Raw genomic sequence first — 23,768 nt, forward strand, 5'->3', positions numbered from 1 at the left:
CTTAAAAATTATGCAAACTAATCTGTAAGTATTTGAACTCTTTATGTCAGTTTATATATTTTCTCATAGATCTATTTGTAAAGGCTATAATTATATAAATCAAGCATAGCTTTAAGAAAAGAAAGTCTTACTCATTTCTGGTCCGTGAGATACATTTATGAAGTAGGTACTGTGAACTACCTGTTGCATATCTAAGGTTTAGCACTTAGTTATCTCTCCATTTCAGCAGTGATGCTGAATTCTGTTTTCTGTTCTCAACAGTATGTGAAAAGAAAAGAATTACGATTATGGTGAGTGACCTCTAAAGGCTCATTTCCTAAAGCCCACCTCTGAGGTTTCCATGTAGAAATTTTTTGACTAAGTATTAGATGTTTCCAGATACCCTTCTAGCTAACTAGGATACGTATCTATAGCTTCTTAAATGAGTATTGGCCTACTATTGTATGAGTTACATAAGCAAGTGCAAATGTAAAGATTGTATCTATCTGGACCAAAATGAGTTAGTGTAAAGGTACATAACATAACTCCTAGCCTAAATTAGGGTAATTAACTGAGAAATTACATGAAAGCACTTACTGTGGTCACTGGCTCCTGGTATGTACTTTAATACATGTTGAGATTCTCTAAAGCTTGATTAGGGCATAAGAGTTTAGTTAACCTGAATTTTCTAGCTAATTGCATATCAAAATCCCGTGTGCCCAGAATTGAAATTTATACTTAAAAATGTTTTTTATGAATTAAATCCCTAAAACCAATAAATTGAGGTTGTTTTCACACAGCTACAGATTAAAGTCCTTTTCAAAACAAGAAGTTTTAACTTCCTTCACTAGAAATGATTGAGGATAGGTATCTCAAATGTTAACATTTTAATACATTACATGTTATCTCCACTATTCCATAAATAAGAGTTGAGCTGAACACAAACCCAGTAAAATCAGTGGTTTTATTTCTTGTTTAACATATTTTGTGGATTTCAGCTTACTAAAAAAGAAATTTCTAAACTTTCATCCCACTTACTAAGGAGCTATGGTAAAATCTCTTCATGCCTTTAAGGAAAAATTTACAATAATTCGGTTCTTCATTTTGTTTCAGAAGTTTTTGGATTCATGTAAGAATTTAACATATTACGTTTTATCTTACTAGATTTGGCGTAGTCTAGTTTGTGTGTGTGTTTTACTTTGGTTTGTTTCATTACTTTGAACTAGTTAGAAATCTGTCCTGTAGTCTATTTTACATGGTGAGAGTAACAAAAACCAGATCGTGCAGGTGACGTGGATTCTAATAATTTTTTTAAAATGTTTATTTATTTTTGAGAAACAGCACTAGGGGGCAAGGGGCAGAGAGCAGGGGACACAGAATCCGAAGCAGGCTCCAGGCTCTGAGCTGTCAGCACAGAGCCCGACACTGGGCTCAAACTCACAGGCTGTGAGATCATGACCTGAGCCTAAGTCGGCCGCTTAACCGACTGAGCCATCTGGGCACCCCCGTGACCTGGATTCTAAATCCATCTCTGTCACTAGCCCTTTGGATAATGTCCACTCTTTGGGCATCAGTCTTTTGAAATTTAAAATTGGACTAGGCAATCTCTGTAATCTCTTAAAGTCTGATCTAATTCCAACTTTCTGTCTTTACATGAGTCTAGTAATGGTGGATGGGTTCTGGGTTTGGGTTTTTTGTTTTTTAACGTTTTATTTATTTTTGAGACAGAGAGAGACAGAGTATGAACAGGGGAGGGACAGAGAGAGAGGGAGACACAGAATCTGAAACAGGCTCCAGGCTCTGAGCTGTCAGCACAGAGCCCGACACGGGGCTCGAACTCACGGACCGTGAGATCATGACCTGAACCGAAGTCGGATGCTTAACCGACCAAGCCACCCAGGCGCCCCGGGTTTTTTGGTTTTTAAAGTAAACTCTACACCCAATGTGGGCTCAAACTCACGACCCCAGGATTAAGAGTTGCATACTCTACCAGCTGAGCCAGCCAGGTGCCCCCGGGATTTGGGAGTTTTGAGCGCGTGCCTGTTTAATTCAAAGAAAAGTTTGATTCACTTTTTTAAAAAAGGCCCCCTTTTTCCCCATAAGGTTTTGTTGTGTAATTCAAAAAGACAGCCACACACAATTTGACTGAAAATAGTTACAAAGGCTTTTAGGGGTGGCTGGGTAGATCATTCGGTTAAACTTCAGACTCTTGGTTTCTGCTCAGATCATGATCTCATGGTTCGTGGGTTTGAGCCCTGCTTTGGGCTCCACACAGTGCAGAGCCTGCTTGGGATTCTCTCTCTCCCTCTCTTTCTGCCCCTATCCTGCTTGCTCTCTCTCTAAAAATAAACTTAAAAAAAAATTTTTTTTAAACAAAGGCCTTTATGAAAAAGAAGAACTGAAGTGATCTAAAGAGACTAGTTTTAATTGGAGAACCAGGTATTTAGGGGGAGACATTACAGTTATATTTATGAAGCACTTTAAGCTGTCAATTAATTGCTTTTTTACTAGTGCACTGAACAGAGTGCTTTTGTAGAGTATTACAAGAATAAGATTAGAAATCAGAAAAAATATATATACCAGGAATTAGAAAACATTTCTCCTAGCAGACGGTAATACTTGAAATTCCCTCCCTAATACATTATGCAGTTCTAGCTTTCAGCACACAAATAATGAATCATGTAAGAAATTGCATTTATCAAAGAAGTGGAACTATTTTCCTATGAAAATATTCTTTAAAAAGTTAAAGATCCTTAGAGAAGAAAGGAGGATTTAATCTGAGAAAGATTCAAGAAGAAAAAAAAATTGTAAAAGGTTTAAGTGGAGGTAAATGTGTATTCACCAAAACCTAAAATATGAGATAAAAAGTATTTAGAAAAAGTGATTTGAGGGATAAGTATAAGATTGCATATGCAGTTGAATTCTCTCAGAAATAGATGAGACAGGCCATAGTATATAAAGGTCTAGAAGTCAGCAAAATAGAGAACAAAACAAACACCATTCTGAGTCAGACTAATGAATGGGTTTGTCTCTCAGTATTCTTTAAGTAACACTGATGGATGGTTAGTGGGAGAGTATGTTACATCTTCTGTGATTGTATCTAGTAGTCTTCATTCATTTTTTTATATATGCTTTATCTTATTTTTTTTAAACTTATTTAAGAGATTGAAACTGCTTCACAGATGATCCAAGCAAAAAGGCAGGTATTTAAGGTACATCCTTAACATGTTATAATTTGATTTTTTTGTCAACCACTAAGTCAAAAATTCTAAGAACATGCTACTTTAATTAAAGTTAATACAAATTGTATTTCATAAAAGTGAATTTTAAAAATAAGTGAAATTTAAAAGCACAATATTTTTTAGCAGATCTTGATGGATCTCCACAAAGTGGATTTCAATATTCATGTCATTTTTTTCTTTAGTAATTTAATAGTCCACTCTTATTGTGGAAAACTAGAAAATAAAGATAAGCAAAAAAATTGCTCATAATCCATCACCAAAAGATAATCATAATTAACATTTTAATGTTTCTCCCTTTTAGACTTTAGACACAAATTTATATTAAAAATAAGATTATACTGTATGTACTATACTGTATTTTTGTTTGTCCTTGTAAACAGTGCTTAGAGAAATTAACATATATCTGCCTTTTAATACCTCAGAGTCATCAGTGTGAAAAGCAATTATTGTAGTGCTTTATCATTTCACTGTGTCCTTGGGGACCACAAGAAAATATAAGCCTGTACCCCAAATAACCCTAAATTATATCTCATGAGTTCTTGTGTTTTAAAAGGTTTTGCAGTCCAGTCTTACTGCTGCCAGAATTCTGTCTCCTTTACTGTTGTCCCTGTGCCGTATTTGTAATTCATTTTTCTAATCTTCAGTGGACCGACAATGAACTCTTCAAACTTGTTTGAATTACATTTAAATTAAGAGTAAATAAATAGACCCTGAGAAGAAGCTACAGTGTCTCTCAGTTAAAATGCATGAGTTTTGAGGCACCTGGGTAGCTCAGTCGGTTAAGTATCCAACTTTGCCTCACATCATGATCTAATGGTTCATGAGTTTGAGCTCCACATGGGGTTCTATCCCCCTCTTTCTCTATCCCTCCCCCTTTCGTGCTCAGTCTCTCAAAGATAAATAAATATTTTAAAAAACGAAACTAACCTAAAATAAGTGAGTTTTCATGCATTACCTAGAACAACTGGTTATTTTTGGTCTCCAAATGATTCTTCATAACTGAGGTTTCTGGTTAAATGAGGTAATAGTGTATGTATAACTAATAATAAATGGTATAATCAGGGTTGAAAACTATAACATGAATATGCCCTGGAATTTTAAGGTTTATGATGAAACTATTAGGTTTTCAGCTACTTTTATTATAATTTGTGTAAATCACGTAAGTGAGTATAACTTTATACTTTTGTTAGACTATTTCATAGTAATTATTTCTTCTCGTGTAGGAAGATGAGAAGTTTCTGTCGGAAGTTTTTGCACAATTAACGGATGAGGCTACAGATGATGATAAACGGCGTGAATTGGTAAGTTATTTATTCTTGAAATTCAAACCTTTTTTTTTTTTTTTAAGTTTATTTATTTTGAGAGAGAAAGTGTGAGTGGGGGAGGGGCAGAGAGGGAGAGAGTAAGAATCCTAAGCAGGCACTGTGCTATCAACACAGAGCTTGATGCAGGGCTCCAACTTGTGAACGATTAGATCATGACCTGAGCCAAAGTTGGACACTTAAACCAGCTGAGCCACCCAGGCGCCCCTAAATTCAAACCTTTGAAGTGCACTTACTCTTGGCTAATACAACTTTTAATATTGAATTTGTTAAGAGAGAATTTTTTATAATTAAGATGAAAAGTACACATTTATTCTATAAAATGATTACTCTCAAAGTTTCTCAAACTTATTGTTTTGTATATTTGCCAGTTTCTTAAAGTATTTTGACGTGTGTTTTTTTCCTCCAGTGAGGGAATTCATGTGCTTAAAAATCCCCAAATAAGATATGGGGTTTATGTTAGGACACAACTACAAACTCATACATTTTTATGGTTGTAGATACATTATAGAACGGCTCTTTTCAAAAAACAAAACAAAAGGTAAGGACAGTACTTCTTGAATACATGAATGATAAGTAATTTGGTTCTTGGAAATGTTTTTTTCTTTTGAATATATGTATTTTCTGAGATACGAACCATGCTTTGGAGGAAGAGAATAATGATTGCTACTTACCAGCAGTTTGTCATTTTCTTTAAACATTATAATCAGGTACTTGGGTTTTAAAAAGTAATGAGAGATTACAGGTTTAAATTAGCCAAGTCATCTTGGTGTAGGTAATAGCCTACTCAGTTTTCTCATTTATAAAATTAGGCCTTTAAACTCGGGAATCTTTTAATGTCCTTTCCAGTTCTTATAAATGAAATTGTACTTTTGAGAGCTGAGAACCCAGCTACCATTTATTTTATATAGCATGTTTCTACAAAAATACATGTTCTAATTCAAAATACATACCTTACATGACATTTTTACAACTGAATCATGAATTGAAAATACTATATGTATATTCACTCTCTGAGACTCCACATACAACATGTACACTGTATGCCTTGGGAGAGTTCATCGTTCATTTTGTGGAAATAATGCGAAGCTTAGTTTTAGTGGGATGCTAGTTTTTAAGATGTTCTTTACAGGTTTTGAGGGGCCAAGATACCCTGAAGAGGCAAGGTCCTTCAGAAGGGCATATCATGCTATGGTATATCACATTAAAGTGAGCCCAAGTTTGCTGTTATGTGTGTCAACTTCTCACTATACTTTCTAACATTGCAGGTTAATTTTTTCAAGGAATTTTGTGCATTTTCTCAGACATTACAACCTCAAAACAGGGATGCATTTTTCAAAACTTTGGCAAAATTGGGGATTCTGCCTGCTCTTGAAATTGTAATGGTAATTATCCAACTTCTTTTCATGTTTTTGAAGTTATGAATTTCTCGTACCTTTGTATTACGTATGTGAAAGTATTTATTATAGTAATGCATATTGAATTGTATAGTTTAGGTTATGATTCACTTGATAGTGAATTACTACAAATGTGTTCCATCTTCAGATTTTTATTAACTTGAATTTGTAATATTAATATGTAAGCACTTGGATATAATATGGCTTCAAGTGAATTAAAATCCCACGTGTGTTTTCAAGACTATTATCTCTTCTGTAGCAATATTAAGTATGTTTTATAGAAATTTTTAAAATGTCTTTCCTTTTTAGACCAGTGAGAGTAGAGTAAGGGCAGACTGGACCAAAGCAGCTCAATGTCTTTCCTTTTTAGACCAGTGAGAGTAGAGTAAGGGCAGACTGGACCAAGGCAGCTCATTCTGCAATATGGGTTAGGGCAGTGGTTCTCATATATATCTGTTTATGATTTTTATCCATTGGTATTGTATGAAAAATTAAAAATATTTATTTCATTTTAAAATGATAAACATAAATAATATAACTTATAAAACTAATTTTTCAGAACAAAACATTTTAGTGGAAGAGTGGCATTTCATTTTTTTTTTTTTTTTTTTTTTTTTTGGCAATCTCTTTAACATTTGGTTTAACAGAAGACAGCTAGATTCTCATAGCAACTTCTGCATTTAATTTGTTGTGATATCATATGTCTTATAGCCTCTGGAAAACCCCACTATACTTGTGATATACTGAGAGTGAAAAGGGCTGATAATGCCCTAGGATTATTTATTATTATGAAAATAGTTTTTAATTTCATGTGGTTCCTGAAAAGGGTGTTGGACACCTCACCAGGATTCCCTGGACAACACTTGGAGAACTGCTGAGTTAGAGAATGTGTTCAGAATCACTTGGGAGATTTTGTAACTTACGAGTTATGTATCCTTCATGTTATGGATCAGTACCTTAGAAAACTAAGTTGTGGAAAAAGAGTGAAAATACCCAGTATTTTCAAAAGCATCCTCTATTAGGAGAGTCATAAAAGAATCAGTTACTAAAGAGTAACTGGCAAATAAATCCAGGACCAAAGATGGATTCTGGAAAGTTATGGAGTCTTAACTAGGTAACATCATTCACATTTTGCATATATTTAAATCGAAAAAAATTTCTGTACAGTATTTGTAAAGTATTTCTTTATAATCCCATGTTGATTCTTACATTTAAATTCCCTGAATATTTATCTTCGTGGTGGTAAAAACTGGCACAAACTAATCATTGAGCTGCTTAAAAGTTTTTTATATTTGTAAAATAAAAGGAAGTATAGGATGGAGAGATTATACATTTTGAATCCAGTACAGTGTCTAATTCCAAAAAGTTGGTGTGTATAGATTTGGGAAAGAAAAGGAACACAGCACAGTTTTTGTTAAGTCTCTAAGTAACCTAATTTTCCTTTTATTAGGGCATGGATGATTTGCAAGTTAGATCAGCAGCTACAGATATATTTTCTTATCTAGTAGAGTTTAGTCCATCTATGGTCCGAGAATTTGTAATGCAAGAAGCCCAGCAGAGTGATGATGTAAGTAATAATGCTATGATTATGTGTGAATTACCTGTAGAGTAGTGTTGGCATACTATTGAGAGAAAAGGTTTAACTACAGTCTTAATCTTCAGTGAAGCAAAATAGTAGATTTCTGATCATTTGTGACATTAGCAAGCCCAGAATATGTGGCATTTGATTTATTTTACAAACTGTATTCAAACTCGTATTGAGATAAATATATTACAACAGAATCGAATTATTTAAAAAAGTTCAAGTGCTAATGACGTATAATTTCAAACCCTTAGCTCAGGCACTTACCTGGTAAAACCAGCAAATTGTTTTCCCTTGTTTAAATGTGTCTTTTTTTTCCCCATGTGAATGAATGTTTAATAATGAGACCAATGTGTTTTCCCACTATGGAAATACTTAAACTTTTCCTTTAAACTGTTTAAGAATGAAATGAACATAGAACTATAATTTAAAGTAGTCTTTCTTACATCAAATACGTTTTAGTATTAAGAAGAAAATGAGTATAATTATGTTCCTTCTTAAAGAAGATTTTGATTCCCATTGTATGATTTCTCATTGCATGAGTTACTTTTGAATTAAAATACAGTTGCTGTTGTGTTTAATCTTTTAATTTCTCCTTAGATTTTTACATTCTTTGTTAGATATTTCCAGGGTATTTCTTTTTAAAGTCATTTTATTTTAGAATCAGTTTGAGCTAATGCTACAGTTTTAGGCAGTAGAAGAAAGAGGAAAAAATCTTTAAGTATATTTTAAGGGTTTTTTTTATTAAACCCAAAAGGTGTTAAATCTGACTTTAAAGAAAGTCAGATACCTAGTTTATTAGTTTATAATCTCACTATTGGTATGTGTGTCTTAGTGCCAGCTTTACAGAAAGTAACTCTGAAATTAACACTCTTAATTGCTGCATCCTCAGTGATAATGCATTGATTAAGGACATCCATCATAAAATCTCTTCAGGCGAGGAGAATAATAAACTAATTTTTAGAATTCTTTACTCTGAAAGTTTTTATTTGTTTTCTTTAGAAATACTTCCTTGTTTACATTTAATTGATGGATGAGACTTAGAGAAGCACTTACTGATTTTTAACTATGAAAAGTCCCTTTCTCAGTTTTTCATGTTGATAGAATCCTAATCTTCAAGGTCTTTCATTTCTCCAAATTTTCTGAGATCTAGCAGTTTAACAGTTTAAAAATGTGTTGCCTCCAAATAGTTGAGTTAGCCCACAAAAGAGGATAGATTTCTCTCTTTTTTTTTTTTCCTTCAAAATTGAGGATTCTACAATTCTACATTGGGTTCCTGGTAACCTTTAAAAAGAGAAGACTTAAACTGTGTATTTGGTGGGCAGTTGATATTTTGATGGCCTTTTAAAATAAATGCACAGCATTCAAACTTTTCTTTCCAGTATTATGGAGCAGATTTGGTTTTAGAACTTGGATTACATATTAAAGTATGTGTTGAGACACAGGAAATATTAACATTTTTTACCATAGTCATTATTTCTAAGCTAGAAGGATAGATTTAGTGATAATTGCTGTCTTTTTATTCTGCCACAGATTTCACATATTTTTATGTTAATGCCCTCCGAAACATTTAGTAAAACTTATTTTAGGATATGACTGGGTAAGTAATCCAGCTATTATTCAACCACTTATTTTGGCAGGTATTTGCATTGTATTTCTCACTTAGGAATATATTCATATTGTTAATTTTTTTAGGTATGATAATAGCATTGAGTTTTTTTTTTCTTCTTAAGAGTCCTTATCTTGTAAAGATTTATACTGAAATAATTATATATAAGGAATTTACTTTAAAATAGTTCTGGGAGATATAATTTGCCTTAATAAAGTTAAAAATACATAAGCTAATCTCTTAGAATTAACTGTTCAATATTTTATTATTATTTTTTTTTAATGTTTATTTATTTTTGACAGACAATGTGAGCAGGGGAGGGTCAGAGAGAGAGAAAGAGACATAGAATCTGAAGAGGCTCCAGGCTCTGAGATATCAGCACAGAGCCCGACATGGGGCTTGAACTCACAAGCCGTGAGATCATGACCTGAGCCAAAGTTGGACACTTAACCAACTGATCCACCCAGGCATCCCAACTGTTCAATATTTTATATTGAACATAATCATGTTTCTTAAAATTGCATCCATTTTTTAACTTCTTATTTTGAAATAATTTTAAATTTACAGAAAATTTAAAATTCTGTATTAATTCACAATTAATAGTATGAAGAACTCCTATATACACTTCATCCAGGTTCCCCAGTTGTTAATATTTTATCTCTAATTTGCTTTATCATTTTCTTTCCTTGCTTATGTTTATATGTACACATTTACATACAAACATAATTATTTTTCATTCTAAACCATTGAAGAATAAGGTACAGAAATGATGACACAATGCCTTTTTACCCCTACTTCAGCGTCTATCTATAATTATGTTTATAATAATCAAAATCAAGAAGTTAATATTTTTACGGTGGTATATCTAACTGCAGTCCTAATTCAGATTTTGTCATTATCCCAAAATGTTCATCTTAGCCAAGACAAAAATGAAAACTTTCTGCTCCAGTATTCAGCAATTTGGTTTTATCTAATGTTTCCTCATGATTTGAGTTAGGTTATTTATTTGTGACAGGAATGGTGCAAAAATAATGTTTCCTTCAGTGCATCCCATCAAGAAATTCCCTCAAATTTAAAAACTGAACTTACGGGTATTTTTGTTCAGACTGTTATGCCATTGCACAGACTTAAGGAGTTGGACCATTTAGTTCTGTAGAATTTGAAGAGCTATTTTTGCATTCTTCTAACATGTCAGAATGGATTAAAAGAAGTATTATTTCTCTAATACTTGCAGGCCTTCAAGTTGCAGAACAAATTTCACATGCATTATTTTCTAATAATTCTTACATTCACATTAAAAAAAAAATGTTTCCACAATATCCATCAGTTATTTTTATTCTACTTCAGAATAATGTTCCCACTCCTGTCATTCTTTTTTTCTTGTTTACTATATTCATGGAATCTAAGATACATGGATGCTAATATTTTTTTATCTTACCAGAGAGTGCTAGTGGAAAATATTTATTTGACTTTGTCATGGTTGCTACTTGGCTGACAGTGACTGTCTAATACCGTGGATTATAAAATGTATCTCAATATCATACTTTAAAAACCAGTATGTGCTTCTAAGAATAGTGTGAGGTTGAAGTGTGGTAATGAAACAAATGAGGATATCATTTCTCTAAAACTTTGATTTAGAAATTATTAAAACCTTGAAAAAATCTCCCTGAAACCTTGGTTAAATTCACTTAAATGTTGCTATTTAGGTGAAGGATAGCAAAATTTTCTTAAAAGGCCAAAACATAAATATGACTTGGTGGGCCTTATGGGCTCTGTTGCAGACTCAGCCTTGCCGTTGTAGTATGAACTGTCTGTAGATGGTTTGAAAACGAATAGTATAGCTGTATTCTAGTAAATTTTTTACTGTAAAAATTTATTTACAAAGTAGGCAACGAGCAAAGTAGTTTTGTAGTTTGCCAACCCCTGACTTACACCCCTTTCTTAGAATATTGTAGGTCAATGATGGTGGCATTTAGAGGCTGACTCTGATTTGAAGGTTACAAATGCAGAAGTTTCTATGGCAGTGTAAAAAGAAGTAAAAATAAAAAAGAAAAGAAAAGAAAAAAAGACCATAGGAATAAGCAGGTTTTAATGGGGAGGGAGTCACTGGGCCCTCTTATTTAAAACTATAAGTTTAAGGGGGAGCAGATTTTAAAAAATGTGTATCTATAAATTTAAGACGGTGTTCTCTTGAATAGATTTTGGTGCTCCAAGATTGATACATATTCACTGGAGTTACTATATAATGGTTTATTTGCGCATCAGGTCATCATTTAGATTTTGAAGAAGGAATTTTCCAATGGTTTTTTTTGTTTTTGTTTTGTTTTGTTTTACATCTTCATTATTTTGCTGCACTTGTTTGAGCATAAGTTTTTTTTTGTTTTTTCCTAGCCTAATAAATGCCATTGTTGGAGAAGCAGGTTTAGGAAAAATGGATTTGTACTCATAGTATTTTAATGCCAGTAAAGAACTCTAGCAGACAGAAACTAGACAATTCAACTCTAGCTGGCTTAAATTTTGAAATAGTCGTCCAGCTTACAGTGATTTTCTGTTCCCTTTGTTCTGCCTTTAGAGACATAATGGGCCTTGGTGGGAAAGTTAATAAGGGAGAGTTAATAAGGTCACTTAGATAGCTACTTATTGGCTATACCCCAGTTAGAGAGACTGGGTCCTTTGATTCAGCTATTCCTTCTGTTCACCAGGGCTTGCTCTATTGTATTAAGAAATGAAACATGCTGTACAGACAACTTTCTCTATTGTATTAAGAAATGAAACATGCCGTACAGACAACTTACAATGTTGGTAATACTTTTAGTTAATTGATGAATGTTCAACCATTCATTCTTTTGCCTAGGAGCTATTTGTTCATTGTTTCTGAAAAATACTGTTACTTTTGAGTGGATACAGTAATGTACTGCAGTAGACTAATTTTAATTGTTTACTGAGATGGGTATACCTCTGGAATAAGACTGTCTAGCTGTTCTATACTGCTCTGTGAGACAGAATCTCTAAATCTGTGGTTAATTCTAATATTATAGAAATTGATTTTTACTTAGTTTGGCAGAATCCGGTAATATAATAAAATAATAATAATAGAACCTAACCTGTATCATAAGGCTTTTTTTTCCCTGTCTCTCAGTGTCTTTCACTGGCTGATGTATTACCACTTGTAGCTTCATATATTTTGTCTAGCTTTTTGTTGTTGTTCCAGGTAAAAGACAAAAATTTAGTTCCTATCACTCCATCTTGACCAAAAGCAGAAGTCTGGTTTTGTTTTTATTTTCAGAGCAAATTTTAGTGCAAAAGTCTGGCCCTTATCACAGAATTGGAAAGTTTGTGGATTCATGTCTCTTCTGTGTTTTCTTTAATAAATTATTTTTGTTTCATTAAAGTGACACAAGGTAGCATTAAAAAATAAACACATCTGACACAAGGATTCAGAAGCCAACTTGTTTTAAGACTTTTCACTGTATGTGGCAATTAGTATTCTTGATTGTGAGAAATTCCCATATTTTGTCATTTTCTCCCCTGCATCTTTTTTTTTTTTTTGTCTAAGTGTGATTGTTTTTTTCCTTTTCTTTAACAATGAAACTGTAATAATCATTTTAAAGAGTACTCTCTAGTTTCTGTGATGATGGAAATGTTGAGACCTGTGACAGAAGAGGAGGATAAGGAATTAATGTATTACTTAAAAATGGCTTTGGCTTCATATATCAGAAAAACCAGGAATGGCATCAGCAAGATGACAGAATAGGAAGTTCCAGGTCTCATCCCCACAACAGAAACCAGTTTAACAACCATTAACAGATAAGAATGCCTCCATGAGACTTCCAGAGTCCAGGTTAAAGGTTGTAGCATTTTAGTGAAGCACGGAAATTAGAAAAGATGCATTGGAAAGAGTAAGAACTGTTTCACTTTACCATTGTCACTTCTCAACATAGCACAGCACCAGAAGAGATCCTCTGGGCCTCTCTGGGGAAAGGGAGAGCAAAGTGAGTGAGAGTCTGACATCCCCAGCCTTTCAGAACATTACCCATGAAGGTCATTTCTTTCATGTCCTACCCAGATTACTGAAGAATCACCCCACAACAGCTAAGAACAAAGAAAAGGAGCAGTGGCTCTCAACATTACCACACAGATGTCAGTAACTGGTCCATTACCCGAGTAATGAACTCCATCAGCTGACCCAGCCAAAATCTCTGGCTAGGCTGACTAGTGAAGAACTTTCCCTGCCAAAGCCAGTCTGCAAAGACTGAAAGAAATAACTACTTCTTTAGATGGGCAGACATCAGTGCAAGATTACAGTGATTAGGGAAACTTGATACCACCAAAGAAACAAAAAAAAGTTATGAATAATGGAAAACTGAACTGCCTGACAAATAATTCAAAATAATTGTCATAAAGAAGCTCAGTGAGCTGTAAGAGTACACAGAAAACTAAATGAAATCAGGAAGACAGTACATGAACAAAATGAGAGTTTAGCAAAGACAGAAACTATAAAAAAAGCAAAAGAAATTGTACAGCTGAAGAATAATACATTGGCTAAACTGAAAAAAAGTAATAAACAGCTTCAGCAGCCAACTCAGGCAGATAACAAAAATCATACAACTCAAAGATAAGCCATTTTAAATTATCCAGTCAGAGAACCAAAAGAAAAAAGAATGAAAAATAGTGGAGGAAACTTGTATCAATTGTGGGACACTATAGAGAAATACAGTATACACATTACGGGAACCTCAAAGGAGAAAAGAAAGGCAGAAAGCATATTTAAAGAAATAATGGCTAATACCATCAAGTCAGGGGAGAGATACGGTCATCCAGGTGCATGAAGTTTATATGTCCTCAAATAGATTCAACCCAAAGAAGTCTTCACGAAGGCACGTTACTATAGAACTGTCAAAAGTGATGGAGCAGCAAGACAAAAAAACACCTCTAATCACATACGAGGAAACTCCCTAAGTCTCAGCAAATTTCTCAGCAAAAACCGTGGAAGTCAGGAGAAAGTAAGATGATATATTCAAAGTGCTGAAAGAAAAAACTACTGAGACTACTTCACCTGGCATTACTAGACCTGCCTTACAAGACATGCTACAGAGAGTTCTTTTTTTCCCCCCCAGTTTTTGTTTATTTGAGAGAGAGCGTGCACATGCACACAACCAGTGGGGGGTGGGCAGAGATGGAGAGAGAAGAGAATCCCAAGCAGGGTCCGTGCTATCAGGTCAAAGCTTGAGATGGGGCTTGATCTCACAAACTTGAGACTGTGACCTGAGCCGAAATCAAGAGTTGAATGGTTAACTGATTGAGCCACCCAGATGCCCCTAAAAGGAGTTGAAATGAAAGAACACTAAACAACTACAAGAAAGCATATGAAAGTGTAAATATCACTGGTGAAGGTAAATATGTAGATAAATACAGAATAAGTAATACTCTATTGGTGTTATATAAATCAGTTTTAACCCTAGTATAAAAGGTAAAAGACAAAATATTAAGAATAACTATTTATAGTTTATATCTATTTTTAATAGCTACACAATATGGAAAAATAGATTGTGATGTCAATTTCATAGTATGTGGATTGGGAGTAAAAGTGTAGAATTTGTTTGCAATTGCAGGTGAGATGTTAATATTCGAATATGTAAGGAATTCCAGCAATTCAGTAGGGAAAAAATCAACCCAGTTTGAAAACAGGCAAAAGAGCTGAATAGATATTTCTCCAAAGTACACATACATCTTTTAGAATGGCTGTTACCAAAAAATAAAAAGATAAAAAGTCTTCACAAGGATATGGAGAAAGGAACCTCTTGTATACTGATGATGAGGATATATTGGTGCTGCCATCAGAAAACAGTATGGAAGTTCCTCTAAAAATTAAAGTAGACTACTATATGATCCAGCAATCTTGCTTCTGTATATAAATCCAAAAGATCTTGAAGAGATACCTGCACTCCCATGTTCAGTGCAGCACTATTCACAATAATCAAGGTATGTAAGCAACCTAAGTGTCCATCTGCAGATGAATGGATAAAGAAAACTTGTTACACATGTACAGTTGAACATTATTCAGTTTTAACAAAAACAAGAAATCCTGCCATTTTTGACAACTTGGATGAACCCCAGTGAACACTTTGCCAAGTGAAACAAGCCAGACACAGAAGGAAAAATACATGATACACCTTGTATGAGGAATAAAAAATAAACTTGAATCAGAGAGTATAATGGTGCTTGCCAGTGGATGTGGAAGGTATTAATCAAAGGGTATAGAATTTATACAGGATGAGTAAGTCCCAGAGACCTACTGCACAGCATAGTACCTATAATTAAGAATATTATATACTTAAAATTTTGCCAAGAGAGTAGATATTATGTTAAATGTTGTGTTTTCATCATACAAAAAAAGAAAACCCAACCTAAAATAGTTTTACTTAATAAAGGTTTTATTTTGTTAATGTCACAATAAGTTGAAAAGCAACTCCCAAGATGCCCTTAGATCCCCATCTCGTTATGCCCAATCACTTTCATCTTCTGAGCCGGTCATTCTCATTTTCTGGTTTTAATGTCTGTTACTTTGAGGTTGTAAGATTACTATTCCACCTCCAGGCAAGAAGAATATGAAAGCAGAGGGCAGAGTAATGGAGAAGGCTAGATAGCTTTTGTGTTTCATTTTAAAGCACTTTCCTGGAGGTTCCACTTAGCAATTCTACTTGGATTTCTCTGGCCAAAAGTGAATTATCCTTAGCAATGAAGGATGCTGGGAAATAGTGTTTTAGCTAAGTACATTGCCTCTCTGAACAAAATTTGGGCTCTGCTAACAAAACAGAGAGTAGAGACTAAGTTGGCATCTCCTAGTATCAACTGCAGTCTACCTCTATACCTACCTAACATTTATATACATTTTTCTTTCCTCATCCACCCTTCCGTCAAGGGAGACAAATCAAGTTTCCATTCACTTTTGTATGCAGTGCCACATCCAGAGTATTTGGGTATTACATAGTCCTTCAGGTCCAGATAAGGCTCCTAGTGTTTCAATGACCTATTAACAAAAAGATGATTTATCGCCCCCAACATCAAAACTAAACTGCTTTTGTTTGGAAAAGGGAGAACATACATACAGCAGTTGTTCATTCACAACTGTGATGCATTGGTCCATCAGTTATTTGTTGAATAGCAACAGCTCAGACTTCTTAACCAAACCAGCTGTCTCTGAAGAATCTCCCTTGCCTGTTTTCTTCCAAAGCCTTTCTTCTCTCAGGACATGATCAGCTGTGGCTACATCTGGGATGGGCAGTAGAGGATGCCTTTCTTCCAAGCATCTGTATAATCTTCATAGCTTACTTTCTGTTGGTATGAGTTCTCTGGCCCAGTGGTGGTCTTACGAGATTGAACAGTCATGGACTGTTCTTTATTTTAAAGCTTTCTTGACAGTTAAGCTTCCTCAACTGTTTAGTAGGCTTCCAAACTATTTGCTTCTTATGTATTCTGAAGATCTTACACCAAGCATATCTTTAAACCTAGAGATTGCAATTTATCTACTGACCTCTGTGCCCTTCCTAGGTGAAGTTTCAGTATCTTAAAACATTCTGAAGATAGCATTCAGTGGTGCATATACCTGTCTCTAGCAGGGAGGTCTTACAGGCCTTTGAGAAAGGCAGTTCTTTTCTTATTTCCTAAAAGGGCTATAGTTCTCTATAGCCATCTGTTTCTCTATGAAATATATAAATTGGCTTTTTTCACCTCCACAAGTCACTAAATTATGCGACTCAGAGTTTGGCATTGATATTGATGGAAGCAGGATTTGTGAGACATTGCATGTAAGAGAGAAGAGCAGAAAGTTTGAAGACTGTTTTAAAATGACATTTCAGTGTATGAGCTATACCATAAGAAGCCTTTCTTGCCACTGTGGTTTCATTTAGATGTAACTTAAATTCATCATTTATGATTTTTGTGTGTGTCAAGTTTTAAATGAATGAATTTATGAAAGAAGATTGCATATAATTGAGCAAATTATCTGAGGCCCTAATTAACTGGTAGAATCCAATTTGTACATATTGACAGATTTAAAGTAAGTAAATACCATAGCATTGTTCTGAAGAAAGTTTATTAGCTGACACCTTTTTGTAGTATCTTGATATTTTACATGAGTTATGCTTTGCCGATCATATCAGAATAAGAGCAGCAGATTAATGTGTAATCTTTCCTTCTAATTGAAATGAGGCTTGGATCTGAATTTATTAATGTAGGTCTGTGAATTTTATTTCATAATAACTCTGAAGAGATTTTATTCTGTTCCTAATGCCATGACAGTTGATTTATTGGTGTTCAAATTTTGAAACATGGTAGGGGTAGAGTTCTAATTTTGAGCAGTTCAGTTGCTGTGACATGGTTTTGTTGGTTCTTCGCTGAATTTAAGGAATTTTAAGGAACTTTACAAGGAAATATTTTTGGAAATCACAATGTATTAAGTTTGAGAGGGGCTAGCAAAACAAAATAATAACAAAAAATGCTTTATACTGAAGATTTCTTTTTATTACTTTACAGAATTCTCCCAATTTAAGTTCATCTTCATTCCACGCAGTTCCCTAGTTCATCTCCTTTAGTTACTACCTTTCTTCCCCCAGTTATAAACATATTCTCAGATCCACTGAGTTTATGTGAAAACTTTTTTCTTTGACATGAACAGTCGCTTTGTATTGTATTTTAATTCCCAAGATTTCTTTTTTTTTTTTTTTTTTTTTTTAATTCCCAAGATTTCTTAAAAATATACGCCAAAAGCAGATTTTGTATCTGCAGGCTGCTTTGTAGTTTCATAATCTAGATGCCAAAGCATGCAACTAATGTAACAACAAATCTGTGTAGTTTTAGATTATTATGTAACACAGTGCACACCCACTTGCTTCCTGTGGAGAGTTGTACCGAGTTTTCCCCTTTTTTTGCCAGAAAGGATTTTCTCGTTAGAAGCTGAGACAATCAGGGCACCTGGGTGGCTCAGTCAGTTAAGCATCTGACTTCAGCTCAGGTCATGATCTCACAGTTAATGGCTTCAAGCTCTGCATTCGGCTCTGTGCTGACAGCTCAGAGCCTGGAGCTTGCTTCTAATTGTGTCTCCCTTTCTCTGTCCCTCCCCCACTGATGCTCTCTCTGCCTCAAAAATAAAAATGAACGTTAAAGAATTAAAAAAAAAAAAAAAGCTGAGACAATCTGTGTTTTAGGGTCACAAGATATGTGCTCTTATTCACTCAACTTCTAAACTCATAACTGAGGCTGAAACCTAGAATGAGCATCTGTTAGAATTTCCAGTGAACAAGAATCACTGGTAAATTGTTTTGTTTCCCACTTCCCCTATACTGATGTTATCATAAGCTGTAGTGTGCTCTGCTTTTTTTACTAGGTTTTTTCACTCATGTGTTTATAGAATTTTGAAAGATATTAGGTACCTAAAAGTTTAAATATGTTTTGCAAAATATTAGGAATGTAAAAGCTTAAAAAAGTTTGTTTATTCTTTGTTTTTTTCTGTATAATTCTGATTTTATTCTTTCAGTTGGTATATTTGTCTTATCTCCAAACCAGGTCTAATGGAAATATGTTTTCTTTCAGGATATCCTTCTCATTAATGTAGTAATTGAACAAATGATCTGTGATACTGATCCTGAGCTAGGAGGTGCTGTTCAGTTAATGGGACTTCTTCGTACTCTAATTGATCCAGAGAACATGCTGGCTACAACTAATGTAAGAAATTATTCTGAGATAAAAATGTTTTAGTCTAGTCAGTTTTAAATGATTTTATGTATAATAAATTATGTATAAACATATAAATTATATGTAAATATAAAATATTTTAAAATTTGTACAATTTTGAAAAACAAGTATTTGTACACTTGGCATTCAAGTAGCAGTGACAGTCCTGTAGCAGTTTATTTTTGGCAAAATACAAGATTGTATTCTGCTAAAACCTTAGTAAAACTTTAGCCTTTCTATTTATGGCCCTTGGCCTCTCTTAAGTTCTTCAAAGTTAGCATACAACAGTGTGTATATATGTAGCACTGCTGAACTGTAAACAGTAAAATTGGCAAAAATGATAAGTTTTATGTTATGTGTTAATCATATTAAAAATTAATGTGTACTGAATGGTCTCAACTGCGTAGTAAGAGAGAAGTCATTAAAAAAAGACTTACAGAAATATTCCAAAATACTAATAGTTGTCTCAAAGTTGGGATGTTTTTTCTTTATAAAGTTCCCTCACATTTAGAGAATACGTATGTTTTTAAATCATGACTTATTTATGAGACCGTTTGTATAAAAAATAGTGGCCAAAATCAAAAGCATTATTTTCCAAATAATAAATTTAATTTAAAAAAATAGGTCTAAATTCTGCCTTGTTTCAGATGGCTTGATAAATCAGTTTGGTGTTTTTTCATATTTGGATATGCTATGAAATCTGGAATTTCAAAGTTTAAGCAGTTAAGTTGCTCCTCCCACATTGCTTGATAGATATTCTTCATTGCATTGCAGATCACAAGCGTATTTGAAGAAAAATTCTTCTGAATAATTTTCCTCAGATAAACTTTTTATCATCATTTTCTTGGCTTTCATTTTAATTTAATACGTAATACGAAATAGATTTGATTTTTTAGTACTGCAAAATATCAAGTTGAACATAAAACTAGTTTTTTGCTGCTTTTGGGGTATCTTAAAGTATCTGTTATTTGTGTATGACCTGCACTAATTCTTAGAGACATTTTATTAATTAAAAGATAATAAAGTATTTTTTTTAATTCTGTATATTTCAGAAAACTGAAAAAAGTGAATTTCTAAATTTCTTCTACAACCATTGTATGCATGTTCTCACAGCACCACTTTTGACCAATACTTCAGAAGACAAGTGTGAAAAGGGTACGGTCTCTTACTTATCTGCTTATGGTTTCTGTTTTTGAAGACTAAAATAAGTATTAAATCTACAACAAGATGTCTCCTCAGTGCTTTATATGTCAGGGAAATTAATACTGAAAAATTTTAACTGCAGTATAAAATCATGATTTCCCTTGTTTCAGAGTGTCTGTGTTAGAGAATGATACAGAAAATGTGGCAAAAAGCATTGCACCTTGAGGAAGAGATTTATAAACACCTAGCAAAAGGAGATTGTTCCCAGAGTTGTTAGAGTTAATATCGAGAATAAGAGTAGACAGTATATTACCTATATTAGAAAATCCAAGGGAACCATCATTTTGGAGGATAATTTGGCAGTATAGTAAAAACTCTTTAATTTTACAACATAAGGATCAAAAGTTGATGGGTTAATCAAAAAAGTTGATTAAAGCAGAGAACGGTTTAAAAAAATTAACTCTGTATGTGGCACCAGGGTGACCCAGTCTGGAAAGCGTCCTACTTTTGATTTTGGCTCAGGTCATGATCTCATGTTTTGTGAGATCGAGCCCTGCATTGGGCTCCGTGCAGACAGAACAGAGCCTGCTTGGGGTTCTCTCTCTCTCACTCTCTGTCTCTCAAAATAATTAATTAACATTAAAAAAAAATAAAGTTAAAAAAAAATCCGTCAACATTTATTCTTTTTTAATGTTTATTTTTATTTTGAGACACAGAAAGAGAGAGAGAGAGAGAGAGACAGCGGGAATCCCAAGGGGGAAAATCCCAAGCAGGCTCCGCATTGTCAGCGCAGAGCCCAGCGTGGGACTTGATCTCGTGAACCACAAGATCATGACCCAAGCCAAAATTAAGAGTTGGAGGCTTAACCAGCTGAGCTACCCATGCACCCTTGTAAATATTTATTCTAAATTCTGACTCATTTGCTGATATTTTGTAGAGGGGCAAGCCTTTTTTTTTTTTATGTACTTTTTAACATATTTCCATGTCCTCTATCACGCATAAACTACACCTGTAATTCATCAGCTACAACTTCTGGTTTTTCTACTTCTACTGTATTCAGCTTAGCCATAGATATTACATTTTTATGATATTACATCAGTCTGCAGTATTTAAATTATGTATTCATACTGCCAAAAATAACTAGCATAAACAAAGGACTTTTTGATAAGCATACAACTCATCTGGTGAAATGAGAAATAGGGGGGACACATTCAGTGAGTCAGTTAAGAAGTAAGTGAAAGAGAGTGTTTACACTTTAGTAAAGTTCACAATAAAATTGTGAACTGGGCACACCTTACATAATACCATCAATTCAATTTCTGAGTATCCTAGGGAACACTTATTTATTTGTTTTTATTTAAATTTGAGTTAGATAACATACAGTGCAGTTGTGGTTTCAGGAGTAGAATTCAGTGATTCATCATATACAACACCCAGTGCTTATCACAAGTGCCCTCCTTAATGCTCATCACCCATCTAGCCCATCCCCGACCCACCTCCCTCCATCAACCCTCCATTCTTCATCGTTAAGAATCTCTTGTGGTTTGTTTCCCCCTCTCCTCTTTTTTTCCCCCTTCTCATATAGTCATCTGTTTTGTCTCTTAAATTCCACGTATCAGTGAAATCATATGGTATTTTTCTCTGATTGACTTATTTCACTTAGCATAATACATTCTAATTCTAGCTCCATCCAGGTCATTACAAATGGTAAGATTTCATTCTTTTTGATGGCTGAGTAATGTTCTGTCATGTAAATAATAGATACAGATATATAGACACAGATGCACACATGCACACACGCACACACACACACCACATCTTCTTTATCCATTCATCAGTCAGTGGACATTTAATAATGTTAATAATGCTGCTATAATCATTAGAGTGCATGTACCCCTTTGAATCTGTAGTTTTGTATCCTTTGGGTAAACACCTAGTAGTGCAATTACTAGATCCTAGGGTAGTTCTATATTTAGTTTTTTGAGGAACTTGTATACTGCTCTCCAGAATGGCTGTACCAATTTGCACTCCCACCAACAGTGCAGGAGGGTTCCCCTTTCTCATGCTTGCCAGCACCTGTTTCTTGTGGTGTTAATGTAAGCCATTCTGACATGAGCGAGGTAGTATCTCATTGTGGCTTTGATTTGTATTTCCCTAGGGAACATTTATGCATGTGCATGACAGGTACAAGGATGTTGGTGCCTTGCTCATGGTAGGAAGATGAAGAATGTATGGTATATTCATATAATGGAATACTATATAGCAATTAAAATAATTGAATTTTGATCTATCATCTGACTAGTTCCCAAAAATATATAGTTGGGTAAAACATGTTGCAGAACATTTTCATGCAGAATGGTTTCATATGTATAAATTAAAATAAATTTTTAATCTTTATTTTAAAATACTTCCAGCCATACAAAAATATTTAGATAATTGTATAACAGACCCCCATATATTTCCTGTTGGCTTTATCAAAACTAACTTGACATATTTTTCCAAATATTTTCGAAAAGAAAATAAATTACGGATTTGTTGGAGTTTCCTGTTCTCCCCACATTCTCATTTCTCCCTCCATCCCTCAAGAAATGCTAAATTTGAAGTTTATCACCTTCATGTCTGTTTATATTATTATGACATATATAATGTGTTATTTTTCATGTTTTCAAACTTGATAAGAATTGATTTCTGTTTTTCATATTCTGCAATTTTTCTCTTTTACTCAGTGCTTTTTAGAAATCTGTCCATATTGATACCTAGAGTTCTTATTTTTAATCCGTACATAATATTCTCTTATGAGTATGTTGTAATTTAACCTTTCTGCCTCTAATGTACATTTGTTTCCAGATTTTTTATTATACACAATGCTGTGTGATAGTCTTATTTTTTTCTACACAAATGTACTGTAAGCCATGTGCCTAGAAATCAGAACTTATAATGTCTTACTTATTTTCTCAAAATTCAAAGCATAAATGACTAATTGTTAACATATGTGTTATTCTGGAGTTGAAGAAACTCCTCCGTAGAGAGACCTGTCCTAATTGTTGGAGGATGGCTAAGAGAAGTAAAAGAAGTATCATTCTTTTCTCTGGTTGTAACCTCACTTTCTTTTATCAGAATTATTTGTGATACTGTCTTTTAATAATTCCTCATCTGCACCCAATTCTGTAAACAATTGCAGATACAGGTATATTTGAAGCAACTGAATTTTTTAAATTGAAATATAATTGATACACAGTGCTACGTTGAAGAGTCTATACTTTAAGCTGTGCTCACCACAAGTTGTAGTTACCATCTGTCACCACACAGTGCTGTTACAGTACCATTAACTATGTTTCCTGTGCTGTACCTTTTATCCCTGTGACATACATTCCATAACTGGAACCTTGTATCTCCCTTTACTCATTTTGTCCACCCCCTTACCCTCTCCTCACAACTAATTCTTAATGGTTATTATCCAGGTAAAATGAGATTATGATCAAAGACATGGTTTGTATGTTGTAAAGAAAATGTGATCTAATTATTACTGAACTGACTTTAACTTTTTTTATTAGATAATATAGTTGGATCTAACAAGAACAGCACGATTTGCCCTGGTAAGTATAAATTCTTATTTTATGAACTAATACAAAGTGAAAGCTTTTTTTCCTCCGAGTATAATGCATTTATTTCTACAAGGCTAGGAAAGGCATATTTTCGAACAAATGAAATTAAAAAAATAGATTTCCTTTTTTCTTTATAATAAAGAAAAGAGTCCACTTT

At 33.8% G+C, this 23,768-nt stretch overlaps 1 protein-coding gene across 4 annotated transcripts in view; it reads left to right on the forward strand.

The window, feature by feature from the left end:
* Window positions 1-23,768, forward strand: part of PPP4R3B (protein phosphatase 4 regulatory subunit 3B) — a 65,636-nt gene that overhangs the window by 23,684 nt on the left and 18,184 nt on the right. For 2 of the 4 annotated variants that reach the window (XM_060605623.3, XM_060605634.3), the window contains exons 5-10: window positions 4,445-4,522; window positions 5,812-5,928; window positions 7,391-7,507; window positions 18,723-18,854; window positions 19,916-20,018; window positions 23,561-23,602. In XM_060605623.3, coding sequence (XP_060461606.1) covers window positions 4,445-4,522; window positions 5,812-5,928; window positions 7,391-7,507; window positions 18,723-18,854; window positions 19,916-20,018; window positions 23,561-23,602 — 589 coding nt within the window. The remainder of the gene's footprint in view (window positions 1-4,444; window positions 4,523-5,811; window positions 5,929-7,390; window positions 7,508-18,722; window positions 18,855-19,915; window positions 20,019-23,560; window positions 23,603-23,768) is intronic. The other 2 variants (XM_060605642.3, XM_060605647.3) reach the window with 2 other exon arrangements.

This window comes from Panthera onca, chromosome A3, assembly GCF_046562875.1.
Source record: "Panthera onca isolate mPanOnc1 chromosome A3, mPanOnc1 haplotype 2, whole genome shotgun sequence".
Classification (NCBI taxonomy): domain Eukaryota; kingdom Metazoa; phylum Chordata; class Mammalia; order Carnivora; family Felidae; genus Panthera; species Panthera onca.